General features: G+C 41.2%; 1 protein-coding gene across 12 annotated transcripts; it reads right to left on the bottom strand.

The window, feature by feature from the left end:
• Nucleotides 1-211: 211 nt before the first annotated feature.
• On the bottom strand, nucleotides 212-17,031 carry LOC139366222 (upstream stimulatory factor 2-like). Of its 12 annotated transcripts, XR_011626731.1 has the most exons (12): nucleotides 16,573-16,994; nucleotides 11,637-11,674; nucleotides 11,224-11,330; nucleotides 10,058-10,177; nucleotides 9,630-9,777; nucleotides 9,240-9,327; nucleotides 7,507-7,545; nucleotides 6,365-6,423; nucleotides 4,655-4,749; nucleotides 4,130-4,258; nucleotides 2,747-3,489; nucleotides 212-1,734 (listed from the first exon to the last, which is right to left on the bottom strand). XR_011626731.1 is itself a non-coding variant. In XM_071103457.1 (11 exons), the coding sequence occupies exons 1-11, from the start codon at nucleotides 16,611-16,613 to the stop codon at nucleotides 3,400-3,402; spliced, it is 966 nt and encodes a 321-aa protein (XP_070959558.1). In that variant the 5' UTR covers nucleotides 16,614-17,031; the 3' UTR covers nucleotides 212-3,399. The 12 variants fall into 12 exon arrangements, 9 of the variants coding, with proteins under 9 accessions (XP_070959558.1, XP_070959634.1, XP_070959578.1 ...); XR_011626734.1 differs by lacking the exon at nucleotides 7,507-7,545; XM_071103457.1 differs by having other exon boundaries at nucleotides 212-3,489; nucleotides 4,643-4,749; nucleotides 16,573-17,031.
• Nucleotides 17,032-17,469: the final 438 nt, after the last annotated feature.

Raw genomic sequence — 17,469 nt, 5'->3', positions numbered from 1 at the left:
GAAACAGACTGGCAACCAGGTTACATTATTCACCCATGTGCCCTCAATGTCTATCATTAATTCGATCACTATCATTAATTCTCTTCAACCTTTGTTATTAATATACAGTATTAGTAGGCCTTCCTTCATCCAAAGTACTTTAACAATTATGAATACATTAGAAGGGAAGACATTCTGTATAGGGGAAAAGACAATGAGCCAGAACACATGCTGACAAGGTTACAAGCAAGTCAATTATTTATTTTTCTGCCATTTTACTTATAAAACGTCTTATAATCTAACCTGAGAATAGCACGTCTGCTACAGGGGATAGAGGCTGGTAAATTTCGTTTTTGATATTTCAAAAAAGATCAAATTAACTACAGCCAACAATTTCCTTTCGCTACCTTATTTTCACCATAATTGACCGTGCTCACTTCCCACTAAATGTGTAGAATTCAACTGCAAAATAAACATTATCAGTCAACTTTGGCTATATTCAGCTGAAGAGCAACAGTTCTAAGAGACAGTTGAGCAAAACAGGATAACAATTTTATTCTGCACTTACAAAAGCACAAGGTCACAGAGTAGGAGAGCTTGTCGAGGTGGAATCATTGAGTATACATGACTTTTCACCGGGTTGAGTATTAGTGCTGCTTTGCTGATTCCCGAGCCAGACAGTACATGCCTAAAACTCCCTGATCAGAGACTAAAACACAAATTGACCTATTCCCATTTCCCCAAATTCAGGACAAAATACACAATGCAAATCCAGTCATCAGTAACATTGGTATCATCATCAACTTGCCTGTTTGCACGTTGAACGCATTTCAACTTGGTTATTGTCCTAGATGAGTGAAAGAGTGTCTGAGATTAAATCTTTTCCCAAGTCTTTATTAGCATCCATTCGTTTGCAAGGAGAGGCAAGTCAGAACACAGAAACGAGGCGCAAGAACGGGAAGTTTCTCTGTTCTTGGCTTCTATCTTGAGCAGTGAGTTGGTTCATTTATTCTCTCCAGAGTCTTTCTCCCTGGGTGCATTAATCTCCATTTGATGTGTTGGTTAGAAAAATAAAAAGCCAAACGCTAGACATGATTCTTGTGGTTATTCTTACACATATCAAGACAGATGCATCACACACACATTCGCAAAAAACATCCAGACTTCTGTAGCCGCTAAATTTAGCTCAGCAGTGAACTCAATGCGCTTTCTCAAGAGTGAGATTGTGTCACTTTTCAATGTTGAAATTAAAAACTTGGGTGGTGTCTGAAATGGCACCCTATCCCTTACATAAATCACTGTTGGTCAAAAGTAGTGCACTACATAATAGGGTGCCATTTCTGATGCAACCTGTGATGTTCCACCCAGAATCATATACATTTGCACTCACTTCATATGTCAGGTGACATTTTAAGAGCTCCACCTTTCTCTCAGAGGCCGTATCAGTGGTCTATCAAATGCTCTATAAGCGAACCCGGCCAGTCTCAAACCAGCCTTAAAGATTGTGTATTAAATTGCATAATTGTAGAAAAGGGCCAGCGTACACAGTAAATGAATTATTGATGACCATTTATTTTCCCACTAACGCCAGTGGCCATACTTCAACATGACACATTTATAGAACGTTGCATTGATGCTATTTTAACAACAACTCTGTTAATGCAAGCACTGTAAAACTGTGATATTGGGCAAAGCACAGCTATTCCTCTGGGTATACCAAAATTGCATCCTTGAGATAGTTGTTTTGGCTCTGTACTCCAGCACTTTGGATTTGAAATGATGCTATGATGGAGGTTAAAGTGCAGACGGTCAGCTTTAATTTGAGGGCATTTTCATCAATATCGGTGCTGTTTAGAAATTAATACACAAATTAATTCGTCACAATACTTTTGGTCCCCTAAAAATCAGGGGGGAACTATGTAAAAAAAATATTTAAAAAAATAAAAAAAATATTGATATATAAAAAAAGTGCTGTAAAGCACTCAAAGGTTTAGTATTTGGTCCCACATTCCTAGCACGCAATGATTACGTCAAGCTTGTGACTGACTACAAACTTAGATGCATTTGCTGTTTGTTTGCTTGTGTTTGATGATTACTGACAGCCCTGAATGAATCGAGAACAATGACGAGTGAGAAAGTTAGAGGCATAAACATCATACCCCCCCCCAAAAAATATGCTAACCTCCCGTTCTCGTAATGGTGAGAGGTTAGCAAGTCTTGGAGTTATGATACTTTCACTCATCATTATTCACGATTCATTCAGGATTATCCGCAATCATGGTAGCATCCACATTCATGTACAAGTGTTTAGAAACTAAATGTACAATAAAAGGGGCTCCAAAATGACAATGCATTATTTACCATTGTTTCACATTATTTTGTGCCCAATAGAAATCAATCAAAACTAATGGCATATGCATCCAACAAGTTTGTAGAGTCACAAGCTTTATGCAATCATTGCATGCTAGGAATATGGGACCAAATACTCAACTTTTGACTACTTTATTACACAAGTGAATTCATCCAAATACTTCTGATCCCCTAAAATGGTGGGGACAATGTACAAAAAGTGCTATAATTTCTAAACGGTTCACCCGATATGGATGAAAATACCCCAAAACTAAAGCTGACAGTGTGCACTTTAACCTCATAGCCATTATATAATTTCAAAGTGCTGGAGTACAGAGCCAAAACTAAAAATGTGTCACTGTCCCAATACTTCTAATAATATTGGCAACTATCAAGGCATTCTTTCACATAGTTCTGCAATGCAGCGGTTTATTTGTATCGTGTTTCTGTTCTACTGGCTGGTAGCCTACCACTCACTCATACATCATCTATTCCTCTAGGATACATGAGCTTTTCTAAATGAGTCTTTCTGGGCATATTTTTAACAATACACAAACAAATAAATTAAAAACTGCTAACGTAACAAAATTGTAATATGACCCTCAACCACAAATACAGACTAAAATAAAACATGACTGAAGAGAATGGGAAAAAAACAACTCAACAACAAAATATCCAACGTCACAGTCCACAGACGAGGAACTAAATAAATATAGAAAGGGAGGGAGGAGTTGTGCAGTGGGTTTCTCTGGGCTAGTAGAGGGTTTTTCTCTGGTGGTTGTGACCTCTTCTCTCTCTGAGACATGTCTATGGTCTACACGGTGGTGTCTTTTGTCATTTCGACTGATCCTGGATCAGTCAAGTGCAGCCAACAAAGCAGCAGGAGCCTGCCAAGAGCCTCGGATGCAGCCTCAAAGACGAGGCCAGGGAAGACTGTCTTAACTGTCAGCAACTGTGAAAAAGAGTGATTCGTCAGTAGCTCGTTCGTTTTGTTCTGCTCCTACGTGTCATCTCCAGTCTGCCTCGTCCTCCTCTTCCTTCTACCCGTCCTGCTCTCCCAGTCTCCCTCGTTCATTGTGGCGGCGTCTCGCCCACGCTCTCGATGCCATGCTGCTGGAGTTGAGCTCGGAGAAGGGCATTCTCATTCTTCAGCTCCTCGATCTGAGACAAACAACAACAAACAATGTCCACCGACGAACAACAAAATGGGTGTCCTCAATGTAAACAATGAATTAGCAGCAACTTAGCAAAATACAAAGTCAACTTCTAGGCCTCACTTGTTCTTTCAATGATTCTAGACAGAAACGTCTGTTGTATACACTTTTCAAACAAAAGTTTTAGACAATTTTGGCCACAACAGCCATCTGTTTTAAATCTCAAGGTACTGTACTATCATCCCAGTTTCTCCTATGGGCTATCACACACTCACTGCCTCTCTCTCCCCCACAGGACTGGAGACTTCACTTCTGAGCATTAGAATGAGGACATGAAGAACAGTGCTTTGGGATTCAGTAAGGAATGAAAAGGCAAAACTCTCTCCGTGCAAATATATGCGATAACTTAATTTTGAAGTAAAAACGGCACTTCGGTCGTAATCAAACGCGTACATTTGTTCGAACATTAACCCTTTCTGTTCGCAGGAATGTGATAGCCTGGTCCCAAAATCAGTTTGTGCAGTCTTGCCAATTCCTATGTTGTGCCTGACAATGACCATAGAATTTGGCACGACGGCACGAACAGATCCGAGTCCAGGCTAGGCCTCTGATTCTTTGGGTTTAGCCTTCTTTCTAGGCTGTTTTACCTGCTGTCTGCAGAGCTCGTTGTCCACCTGTACTCTCTCCACCTCTTTGACACCGTCCAGGAGCCTCTGGTTATTCTGACGGAGCTCTCGGATGTAGTCACACGCCTTAGACAGGATGCCCCCTTTACTCTGGGGGAAGGAGAGAGGAGTTAATTAAGACATCCTGCCGTGGGGACGACAGGAAGAGTAGCCGCTGCTTTCGCAACAGCTGTTGGGGATCCTAATAAAATACCAATATTCGTGCATGCACACACACACGTCTAAATGAATGCATCCCCCCCCCCACCCCCACTTGGTTCCAATTCAAAATCTTATTTTCCCTAAGCCTACCCTTAACCCTAAATCTTAACCTAACCCCTAGGCTTAATATAGCCTTTATAAAAGGGAGGACCGGCAATATGTCCTCACCTCTTTGAATTTAAGATGGTTTACCATTCTTCTGGTACTCACAAGTATATTAAAATGTGTACACACACACACACACACACAACAAAGTTGCTGAGAGTGCCTTACAGAGTGACTTACAGCCCCCGTCTTGGTGCTGTCTATGTTGCAGTCGGGGATGATTTTGGAGAGCGTGACGATCCAATTGTTGATCTTGTCTCTCCGCCGCCTCTCAACTGTTAAGACACACAGAACAGGTTCAGAGAAAGAGGAACAATAGGGATACATATGGGGAGTGGTTAGTGTCTACATGGATATTTTTCTCTGTATGCCTTGAATAGTCACTTAGCTAGACATGTGACATTGTGGGAACAACAGACAGTTCAACAGCAGCATCTAGTGGTTGGTTGATATACAAAATGAAATTCCCAAAAAGTGCCTCCACTTGAGAAGAGTCTTTGGGATAGAATAAGAAAAGATCTACTGTCCACTTAATGTGGCTTTGGCTTCAACAAACAAAACATCACAAGGTGCAACTCATTTAAAAAGAAATTCAACAAGATATTGCATACACTACATGGCCAAAAGTATGTGGACACCCCTTCAAATTAGTAGATTCAACTATTTCACCCACACCAGTTGCTGACAGGTGTATAAAAAAATATTTTTAAAAAAATCGAGCACACAGCCATGCAATCTCCATAGACAAGCATTGGCAGTAGAATGGCTCGTACTGAAGAGCTCAGTGACTTTCAACGTGGCACCTTGCCAACAAGTCAGTTCATCAAATTTCTGCCTTGCTAGAGCTGCCCCGGTCAACTGTAAATGCTGTTATTGTGAAGTGGAAACGTCTAGGAGCAACAACGGCTCAGCCGTGAAGTGGTGGGCCACACAAGCTCACAGAACAGGACCAATAAGTGCTGAAGCGTGTAAAAAAAAAAAGGTCTGTCCTCGGTTGCAACACTCACTACAGAGTTCCAAACTGCCTCTGGAAGCAACACCAGCACAAGAACTGTTCATCGGAAGCTTCATGAAATGGGTTTCCATGGCCGAGCAGCAGCACACAAGCCTAAGATCACCATGAGCAATGCCAAGCGTCGGCTGGAGTGGTGTAAAGCTCGCCGCCATTGGACACTGGGGCAGTGGAAACGCGTTCTCTGGAGTGATGAATCACGCGTCACCATCTGGCAGTCCGACAGAGGAATCTGGGTTTGGCGGAAGCCAGGAGAATGCCACCTGCCCGAATGCACAGTGCCATCCTTAAAGTTTGGAGGAGGTAAATTGGTCTGGGCCTGTTTTTCATGGTTCGGGCTAGGCCCCCGTAGTTCCAGTGAATGGAAATCTTAACGCTACAGCATAAAATGACATTCTAACTTTGTGGCAACTTTCCTGTTCCGACATCTAGTGGAAAGCCTTCCCAGAAGAGTGGAGGTTGTTATAGCAGCAAGGGAGGGGGGGGGGTCCATATTAATGTCCATGATTTTAGAATGTATACAAAAGTACCATATACTTTTGCCATGTAGTGTATCTTGGAATGCAGAAGTAAAGCACAGAGATGCATGGTTAAGATAGAATGGGGCGGCAGGTAGCCTAGTGGTTAGAGCGTTGGACTAGTAACCGAAAGGTTTGCAAGATCGAATCCCCGAGCTGACAAGGTAAAAATCTGTTGCTCTGCCCCTGAACAAGACAGTTAACCCACTGTTCCTTGGCCGTCATTGAAAATAAATAAGAATTTGTTCTTAATTGACTTGCCTAATTAAATAAAGGTAAAAAAAGAAAAGAAAAAAGATTGGCTGAGAGAACATTAAGCAGGGAGGATTGTGGGTGATGTAGGCCCTTCTCTTTGCTCACCTTCATTGTGTTGAGCTCTCCTCCTCTCATCTCTGGGTGTCCGTGGGCCATCCATTTTCCTACAGACAAAAACAAATAGCACATTTCAGCCATGTTCTAAACCCGGGAGTCCTCAGGCCACCTCTGTACAAAACAGGTGCAACTCTTCAGACTAAAATAAAAAAAATCTTCAGACTACAGCGCTCCACGCAACTAATCTAGTGCAGAAATCCCCCACCAGAACCACTATCTCAAAGCACCTGACCCTTTTACAATTACACTCCACTCAGGCACCAGAGCCGTACTCTGCAGGGGGGCCGCCCTGCACTGCCTTGGGCAGCCGTGCTGATCTGAAGCAGCCGTATGGGCCAGTATATGAGGCAATAACACCACCTTGGTGCTGACAGCGAGACGCAGTGACTGGAATTACTGTATTACTGATTGTCTGACAGCCGTCTGGACAGGCAGATTTCTTGGAGGTGTACGTGCCCTTCCCCACTATACCCCAGGGAGTCTAAGGCGCGGGCATCATTATAATCCTAAATTGCGATGTTGTCGCATTGGTGTCCAGAGTATGGCTAATGACAACTGTTTTTCATGTGTGTGTGTGTGTGTGTGTGTGTGTGTCTTCCCCGAGGTATTCTTTAATTAAGTTCCCCATACGTGACAGCCAGATGAGCTCATGAAGGCACTGGGGACGAGATGCGCAGGGCCGTGGCAGTAAACTAATACAATTCAACAGCACTTACTTTGACAAAGCTTTAATCCGTCTAATGAATTGTGTCATAAATTAAACCAAAACGGCTGGTGTTCGCACAGTGCACTTACCTTTTTCGCATCTAATGAGTAAAAGCAATTAAAAGCCAGCAAAAACAAAGTGGGCTGTTTATACTTTACACTAGCTCTTCAACGTCTTACAGAACTGAACTGAAAACAACTCAATACTACATCAGGACTACCATCAAAGAGTACACACACATTTTCCAATGCTAAATACAGCTCAATCACATCAAGGGTCTAACATAATCACCAGGGAATTGTACTAAAGGGAATGAAGGGGGAATAGGGAGGTGGTATGATTGTTCCTTCTTCTTTGTGGTATATGATCAAGGCCTAATTTGATTGGTTACAGTGGGAGGGGGGGATGTGGAAGTTGTCCTCACCAGTTTAAACCGTCATGTTGCAGCATCTCGGTTTCGTCTCTGCGAACGGCAGGTAAGCGGTGGAAGTTTTCATTTAATTTCATGTATTTGCACAGATCAAATATGTTCAGTCATGGATTAGTTTATGCGTTGTTGATGTAAGAATAAAAAAAAAAGACAAATTAATCACACACAAGAAAAACATATGGACAGGGGGAATAGAATGGCAAACCACAGAAAAACAAGTCCTCTTTAGACAACAGCACACACTGCAGTGGTATCCAGCCCTTTAAGACTGTATATTTAACAGTGAAGTAGATAAAAGCTTTACTGGTAGCCCAGGAGACCTGGGGAATCACTGCAGCCCGATACTAGAAACTCAACTGGGATAGTCTTGTACCAACGTCCCACACAAAAGCCCCAAGTAGCCTAGAGAACTTGGGAAGAGTCAAGATCAGTCCTAATAACAAACCCATAGCCCCACCTTACTGTGTGCAAATTGATGGCCATCCCCTTTACCTAAAGCTATATTGTAAAATGTATTTTTCAGAGTATAAGAGGGGCAAAATCTCCATGTTGTTCTACAGGCCTGAGAATAAGAGTTCATCATATACAGGCAGGGAAATTGCAAGGCAAGGCATATCCATTCAGTCCAACACAAATTACATTTCAGAGGATCATGCGTTCGTTCTGGATGGCAAAACAAGCACGGCATTATGTCAAATTTTTTAAAAAGCACTTTGACCTATTCTTCCAAACCATTTCCCTTATGTGCACAACTATAGAAACACAATCTCATAAACACACAACTCCTTGTTTTATATTCAAACACTTGCCTGGCACTCCCCCCTTCTAGATTATATGTCTAGTTTATGAGCATGTTTACAATTTACTCACACCCCTTGGCACTGGGCATGCAGTATGTCTTCGTTGAAAAATAATTCATTTCCTAAATTAACCAGAACACTAATGTCAAATTAATTCACTGACACACATATCATTAATCATCCATTTGGCATGAGAGATTATTTTGATTTTCAGAATGGATTAACCAGATTTAACAGTTTGGTTTTGATTCAGTGTTACTCATTCAGAGTGGTTTGAGGAAAATAATTTAAATCACATGATAATGATATTGATGATTGAAAGAGATAAACAAATGAGGAAGTAGACAAGGAATTGGGAAACCAGGGCAACAAGGACAGGGACACAACCCTGTGATGACATCATCCATCCCACAAGAACAGCTGAGTGTTCAAGGAAACGACACACACACACACACACCTGTCTGACCCAGGTCCAGGTCACTCTCTTGCTCAACCCAAATCTCTGTGAAAGTGAATGGGGGGGGGTGCAACTTTACTTTCAGATTTTGGAGAGAATAGTCAATATACTATTTTTTCAATAGTCAATATCAGTGACGTATCGTTTTCCAGTCTAACTGATACATCTCAGAGTCAATATAAACCCACTATTAGATGCTCTCGAAAAATCCAGTAAATTACTTCTTAACAGGTCATTATTGATGAAGAGTTGAAATTATCACATAACACCTAGACGTATAGGCTAGGTTCTACTTGCAAAACATGTCTGACATGCTTGTGGAAGATGAACTTAAGGACTGCATAGGTAGGTTTTTGACTGCTTAACATCTGGAGTGGCTCAGACTGCTGTGTGAATGGGCTCTCCTTTCAGAGTCCCCCTAAAATGAGGGACATAGGAGGAGAGGAAGAAGCAGTGTGGTTGATACTTACTCAGGGTAGGGGTGTGTGCGCGGGGCTATGGTTCGCTGTGTGCCTGTCTGCAAGATGTCAGGAGGGGTCATCATCACGTAGAACTGACCTGTGGGAGAAGAGATGACATGGAAACGAGAGCGAGAGATGGGGCAGGTTGGAGATCTCAGTGACAAAGTCTTAAGGGAGAATTTGCTGAGTGACACTGGACTCCAGCACCGAGACAAACCTTGTGGCTGAGGGGATGAACAGTTAATCTCTCTCAGTCAGCACCGGGTCATGGTACTCAAAATGTCAATTTGATAAGTGGTCATTCATCTTTATGTCTGTTTGGACTTGAACCAAAAGCGAGGGACAGTATTTTGCCCTCAGAAGACTGCTAGACTAGCATTAGAAGTAGAGCTGACTCACCCCCGGCCTGAGTGGGGTCGGAGGTGGTCTGCACAGACACAGTGCCGTCGCTCACAGCCGTAGCTGGGAAGTAGGCAAAGCGCGTCTCCCCTCCCAGCGTCTCTCCCACGGGGCTACCCCCATTACTGAAAGGGTTCTGGATCACAGCCTGACAGGGAACAAGGTGGGAAGGGTTAGCAAGCCCTACTGACAACTAACTTACAACACGGATATTACTTAATAATTAACTACAACAAGTTATATATATATAAATATATACACACATAAATAAAAGTGTCCTGATTCCGGCACAACAACAATACAGATAACTTGTATAACGATCAATAGTTTGACACATTGAAGTATGTCAGGCTCCGTAGCCATTAGGGCACTGTGTTATTGTAAGGGGTGACAGTAGTGGCCTCGGTTCCTGGTGTTCCGATACCTACCTGGGCCACTGCTTGAGGAGCGCCGGGGAAGGCGGCCGTGGAGACCACGCTAACCGGCCCTCCCCCGTCATCTCTCCCCTCCAGCTGCTGGTCAGTTACCTGGACAACGCGGTAAGTCACCTGGGGAAGAGAGGGAGACAGAGAGACAGAGAGAAACCAGAGTCATTAATTCTACAACAAAGAGCGTGGGATGCCTTCTAGCCTGACCATGGTCATTTTAATGTCACTGTTTTCAGTACTTGCAGGTTGTTTACCTCATACTGAGGTTCACACCCTAGGCTATTGTAGTTAAGACCTTGCACATTGAATGATACCACTAGGCCTATAAGTGATCTACGCACCCAACTTATGCTTATATGGCAGAATGTGCCTAATTCAATATAAAAACAGCCAGATCCAGAAAAGCACGTGTTCGTTTCAAAATAATCAGTATTTGTACCCCTTCATCGTGTGACTTGCCTCCTGACTAACATGTGACACCAGCCGCATGCCAATCCAGGAAGGGGATTGGAATCACATGATCACTCACACCAGCTCTGTTTACTCCAAATGAGCAGCGAAAGGACCAGCTCTAACTAGCTTATTCCTTCACCCTCCCCCCCCAAAAATGGTTTATGTGAAGATATAACATTTTCTGTGACAATCCACAAAAGCGTAGACGTAAACAGTCACAATTAAGAACCAATTTGACATCCAAACCTGTAGGCCTATATCAGTGTCCTGGCCGGTTCTATTGTCTGGGTTCAGAGTGAACGCACACAAGGCTCTCAATTCAACGGAGAGGCTAGTGTTGAATTACAGGGTTATTCAGGGTTTTCCATTGTGTGATACGGTTGATTCTCTAGTGGAGGGATGGACAACACCAGTCCTCTGGGGCCTGATTGGGTGTCCAGCCCCAGCTAACACACCAGACTCCAATAATCAACTAATCATGATCTTAAGTTGATAATGCAATTTGTTCAAATCAGCTGTGTTTGCTATGGATGGGGGGGGGGGGGGGGGAGTATGACACCACTCTGGCCCCTGGGGACCGGAGTTTCCCATCCCTGTTCTAGTGTGAGTGAGTGATATAGTAAACTGACCTCATACAGCAAAAACAAACCTATGTGAATTCAGCTAGTTAAATGTTTCTAAAATCAGCAAAACGCTGTTCACAGGACACCCACCTGACCACCCTCAGAGCGGAACTGGTACTGAATGTTGTGGTCCGCGAATGCCTGGGCCTGCTGAATACTGCCTATGGTAACAGCAGTCTGCTCCCCTTCCCCGTCTCCTGAGAGAAGGACAGTGGAATGAGAGGATCGATAGAAGGATGGAAGAGAAAAATAACACTCAGATATCCATTGATGAGAAATTAGTGAGGCAAGGTGCATTATTGCAAAAAAAAGCTAGGCCTAAAACTATTTGACACTTAAGCGTGTGTTTTTGGTCAGTTCTTTGGTCGGTTTTTAAAGCAGGTTTTTCAAGAGGATGTCTGAAACGTCAGTACTTTGAAATGTGTGAAAGAGTCAGAATGGTGAAGTTACGCACAATGGCACACATGCATCCGAAACACATACATCCCAACATAAATTCTTACCTTCTAATTGGACGACCTCCTCTTCTTGTTTTTCGTGACTAGGAAGACATAAACAAGGAACAATCCTAAATATAGGCAAGCAAGGTCTAGCAGACAAGCTTAACAGAGTAGGGATGGCAGTGGAGTACAAATGTTACAGTGACCTGGCTAATTGCCAGCAGTGGCAGAAAAAGTACCCAATTGTCATACAGTAAAGATACCGTAATAGAAAGTCAAAGTATTTGGTTTTAAATATACTTTAGTTTCAAAAGTAAATATAATTGCTAAAATATACTTAAGTATAAAAAATAAAAGAATAAATCATTTCAAATTCCTTATATTAAGCAAACCAGACTAGAGGTCGACCGATTTAAAATCAGCTAAGTTTTCATTACAAATCGGTAAATCTGCCTTTTTGGACGCCAATTACATTGCAATCCACAAGGAAACTGAGTGACAGGCTGACCACCTGTTACGCGAGTGCAGCGTCAAAAGGACCTTGTGGCTGCAAGGAGCCACGGTAAGTTGCTAGCTAGCTGTAAACTTATCTTATAAAAAAAAAACGATCAACCTTCACATAATCACTAGTTAACTTACACATGGTTGATGATATTACTAGGTTAACTAGCTTGTCCTGTGTTGCATATAATCAATGCGGTGCCTGTTAATTTATCTTCAAATCACAGCCTACTTCAACTTCGCCAAACGGGTGATGATTTAACAAAAGCGCATTCGCGAAAAAAGCACAATTGTTGTACAAATGTACCTAATCATAAACATCAATGCCTTTATTAAAAGCAATACACAGAAGTATATACATTTTTAAACCTGCATATTTAGTTAAGAGAAATTAATGTTAGCAGGCAATATTAACTAGCGAAATTGTGTCCCTTCTCTTGCGTTCAGTGCAAGCAGAGTCAGGGTATATGCAACGGCTTGGGCCGCCTGGCTCGTTGCTAACTGTGTGACCGTAATTAATTTGCCAGAATTTTACATAATTATGACATAATATTAAAGGTTGTGCAATGTAACAGCAATATTTAGACTTAGGGTTGCCACCCGTTTGATAACATATGGAACGGTTCCGTATTTCACTGAAAGAATAAATGTTTTGTTTTCGAAATGATAGTTTCCGGAATTTGACCACATTAATAACCAAAGGCTTGCATTTCTGTGTTTATTATATTATAATTAAGTCTATGATTTGATATTTAACAGAGAAGTCTGACTGAGCAGTGGTAGGCAGGAGCAGGCTCGTAAGCATTCATTCAAACAGCACTTCCGTGTGTTTGCCAGCAGCTCTTAGCAATGCTTGAATCACAGCGCTGTTTATGACTTAAAGTCTATAAACTCCCGAGATTACGCTGGCAATCCTAAAATGCCTGTAAGAACATCCAATAGTCAAAGGTATATGAAATACAAATGGTATAGAGAGAAATAGTCGATGCGTTATAATTCCTACAACCTAAAACTTCTTAACTGGGAATATTGAACTACCAGCATTCATATGTTCTCATGTTCTGAGCAAGGAACTTAAACGTTAGCTTTTTTTACATGGCACATATTGCACTTTTACTTTCTTCTCCAACACTGTGTTTTTGCATTATTTAAACCAAATTGAACATGCTTCATTATTTGAGACTAAATAGATGCTATTTATGTATTAAATTAAGTTAAAAGAAAAGTGTTCATTCAGTATTGTTGTAATTATCATCACACACACAAAAAAAAATTGTTTTTTTAAAAGTCGGCCGACTAATCGGTATCGGATTTTTTTGGTCCTCCAATAAATCGGTATTGGTGTTGAAAAATCATAAATCGGTCAACCTCTAAACCAGACGGCATCCTTTTATTGTTTTATTTATTTATGGATAACCAGGGGCATATTCCAACACTCAGACATCATTAACAAACTAAGCAGTATTTTTACACCGCTGCTCCCTCCCTTACATCGGCTTCATTAAAAGGCATGGTCATCGCCTCCTCAATCACAACGAACAATGGCAGACTGGGGCAAGGGGCCGATGGAGAAATCGCTCTGTCATTTCCCGGTTGCTAAAAATTCTACACTCGTCACACAATTTGAATAGTGTAGGGAATCATTCTGCAGGGAATAATCTAAATAACAGGACAATACATTTTCAATAACAAAAAAAATAACAAAACATGGCTGTTTGAAGTTGGTGAACTTAAAGTAAAATAGTCTACACCATCATCTATGCAATCTTGAATCCTTGGGGGAGGTAACCACCATGGTCTACAGTATGATATCTGGGATCCTTGGGACATTAACTTCCTCACAGAATTGTGGGAAAATTTGATGCAGGGAAGGGGGAGAGTTGTTTATATTCAAAGTGTTGTTGCAATTCACCTAGCATCCACGTGGATGAGATATTCTAAATTTATTATGTTTAATTCTTCAAGAATCAATGGGCAGTGTTTTCCTCTATTCATTTAGCAGTGGTGGCCCACTACTGCTACATTCTTGCCACTGCTGCAAAAAAATGTGATTAAAAAAACCAAACACACACACAGAGTACATCAAACATTAGGAACACCTAAGGTGTCAAAAGCATTCCGCAAGGATGTTGGCCCGTGTTGACTCCAATGCTTCCCACAGTTGAGTCAAGTTGGCTAGATGTCCTTCTTTATTACTACGGGAAACTGTTTAGCATGGAAAAACCCAGCAGTGTTGCAGTTCTTGACACAAACCAGTGTGTGCCTGGCACCTACTACTATACCCCATTCAAAGGCACTTAAATCTTGTCTCGCTCATTTATCCTCTGAATGGCAAACATACACAATCCTTGTCTCAATTGTATTAAGGCTTAAAAATCATTCTTTAACCGGTCTCCTCCCCTTCATCTACACTGATTAAAGTGGATTTAACAAGTGACATCAATATGGGATCATAGCTGTCAGAGCAGGTGTATTCTCATATACTAGGTGTGAATGTTTAAACGTTTACATGAAGTTGGGATCATTAACATTAAACAACATCCCTAACCGAAAAACACAGTCTTCACCCCCCTCCACATAATTAAAATCACAGGACAGTTATCACAAAACATTATTTTCCCTGTTATAGCCCAACTAGACAATAGAAAATAAAAGGCCTGGGGAAAGTTGTGTAATTTAAATAAAAATAGGAAGGAAGAGGCAAACTTTAGTGAATATGCAAGGCATGCAAGACAAAACATTGCGAGGTACAGATACCAAGAGATCATATAGGCATGGTTCTGCCGGCCCCATCCTCTCTCCTGGGCACTGCCTTGCCTGAGCATTCTCATGGCTAGTGATGCAAGGTTGTGTTCAGTCTTCGGTCTGTTGCATGTAGAATAGCCTAGCCTGTATCAATTACACTTGAAAGCGCCTCGGCTGTTTGTTTGTCTTTTAGGGTAGGCTACACTACGGCTTATTAAAATGCTGACAAAACCTTCTCTGGATATTTGAAGCGGGACTAGCGTCCATCACTAGGCAACCAGAACTGTCAATCAAATAATATAGACCACACTCTCCTTAAAAAAAAAAAGTACTTTAATGTTTGTGAAATACCGTGGCTTACCAAGCAAGACATTCAGTAGAAAGAAAACACATCTAGCTACCCTACCATAACAAACATCAGTACATTAAATCAGCAAAGTTTATTGTTGTCATGGTAAAAATACAGATAAATTCTATGCCGGAGCAGAATTCTACGTCATATGATCATTATTCTGCATCGTGAATTGACGTGGAATTTTATGATTTTAACAGAAAACATGAACATATTATATGATTTATTTTTGTGTGTATAGACACACAGTACCAGGCAAAAGTTTGGACACACCTACTCATTCCAGGGTTTCTTTATTTGTACTATTTTCTACATTGTAAAATAACAGTGAAAACAAAACTATAAAATAACATATATGGAATGTAGTAGTCACAAAAAAAAAAAAAAAAGTGTTAAATAAATCAAAATATATTTTATATTTGAGATTCTTCAAAGTTGCCACTGCTTACTGGAAGCTGAAAATGTCCCAGTTCTTCCCTGGCTTGCATACTCAGACATGTAACCCATTAAACATGTTTGGGATGCTCTGGATTGACGTGTACGACAGCATGTTCCAGTTCCCACCAATATCTAAGAACTTCGCACAGCCATTGAAGAGGTGTGAGAGGAGGTTCTGATCTGATTAAGGTATCCGTGACCAACAGACGCATATCTGTATTCCCAATTATGTGAAATCCATAGATTAGGGTCTAATAGATTTATTTAAATTTACCGATTTCCTTATATGACCTAACCAAATTCACATAGAATAGTACATTATAGATGTGTCACTCTCATTGAAAGCAAGTATATGAAGCAGCAGATATATTCTCTCTGTTCCATTTCTATTCTTCCCGGTCTTAAAGTTTCGTTTTTGTCTTTTACGTTCAGTTCTGTACATCTCCTTCAAAACAGCAGAAAATACAATATGTTTGGTTATGGAAAATATATTTCACTGTGGTTTAGATGGTACTATGATTCTCTACACTATAGTTGCTTGTTTTGTGGCAGAGCGATTTCTACATAGTGCATATTTAATTTACAAGTCCAAAAATGGATGTAGCAACTATAGTGTAGAGCTGTAAGCTAGCAAGTTAACTTTGGATCTCTAACTAACGTTAGGTAACGTTAGCTGCCTAGCGTTACTACTAGCAAGATGTAGATTACTTAACTACTGTAAATTCACTACCGTAGATAACAGTGTTTGCATGAAATGCTGCAATCGTTTGCTATACTGTAACCATTTCCTAATTTGATTTGCTAGCTTAACTGTGCAAAAATATTACTAAATTAAACCACTTTATTCTATCTAGTTTATACTACACATAATCAAGCTGTTCTCTAGAAAATGGAGGCCAGGCCTTCGCTTGCTAGAGGAGACTTCCGTACGTAATGGAGAGGAAGTGGCGGACATTGTATTACCTTGTCGCGGTGTCCAGACTCTGTTCGAGGTGCATATCCATCAGGGTTGGAATAAAATGTGATATTCACTGACACAGACGCGTAGATGGAAGTGCTGATCACGGGAACAAACACTCGGGTCATGTGAGAGAGACAGTCCAAGACACGTGAGGCATAGATCGGACTCGAAGTTAAAATGGAGACCGCTGCCGCTGGCTGGGGTTTATGTCGCTCTCGAAGCTTTCGTTCTCACGGTTTCACTCGCACTGCTAAATTGAGTCAGTGTCGTCAGGATAGCAACTTGGACGGTTGGAATTGTTTCTTTGCAAGGTTATGGCACAGTGATTCGTCGAGTAATTTCGGTAAATGTTTTCTCACGCTCGGTTTTTTTTATCCTCTCAACCTCTGCAGTAAACCAGCGTCCGTCGTGTCTCACAAAATATGGAGTGGACTGTTGGTGTTAGCAAAATTTAATTCCCCGCCCTGCATCTATTTTTGTTCAACTTTTGATCTTGGAAGAGGAGTATGTAGAAATGTGTTTTATGTACAGTAGGCTACACGGCAATGTTGATTTGAGGTGCCCCTGTTTAAAATGAATGTCAACCTTCTCAATTCCATTATATCCATTGCGTGCCAACCATTTTGTATCATTACACAACATTACAAATACACCTCAGATTTTTTTTTTCTGTCTACATTCATGTCTGATATTTACAACAAAGATGGTTTAGAAACTGTGTTCGGAGTACAAATCAAGCTCATGTGACATGATGCTGCTGATCACGTTGGTTTACTCAGGTGAGAGCTGAGATCGAATCCGGGTTTTTGCTTTAACCACATGACTACCCTTTTTAAATAAAAGTGATATACGATAACAAATCGCACCCTTTTGTGGGGCATTGAGCAATTTGTAAACAT

The sequence above is a fragment of the Oncorhynchus clarkii genome, chromosome 2 (genome assembly GCF_045791955.1).
Source record: "Oncorhynchus clarkii lewisi isolate Uvic-CL-2024 chromosome 2, UVic_Ocla_1.0, whole genome shotgun sequence".
Taxonomy (NCBI): domain Eukaryota; kingdom Metazoa; phylum Chordata; class Actinopteri; order Salmoniformes; family Salmonidae; genus Oncorhynchus; species Oncorhynchus clarkii.
This window is presented reverse-complemented; position numbering and strand designations above follow the sequence as displayed.

Excerpts from the sequence above, each read along its gene's own strand:
- LOC139366222 (XM_071103457.1), bottom strand. The coding sequence starts at position 16,613 with ATGGATATGCACCTCGAACAGAGTCTGGACACCGCGACAAG. Across the intron at positions 9,778-10,057 it reads CTCCTCAAGCAGTGGCCCAG|GCTGTGATCCAGAACCCTTT; the intron begins GTAGGTATCGGA and ends GTTCCCTGTCAG. Across the intron at positions 3,490-4,129 it reads ACGAGCTCTGCAGACAGCAG|ATCGAGGAGCTGAAGAATGA; the intron begins GTAAAACAGCCT and ends TGTTTGTCTCAG.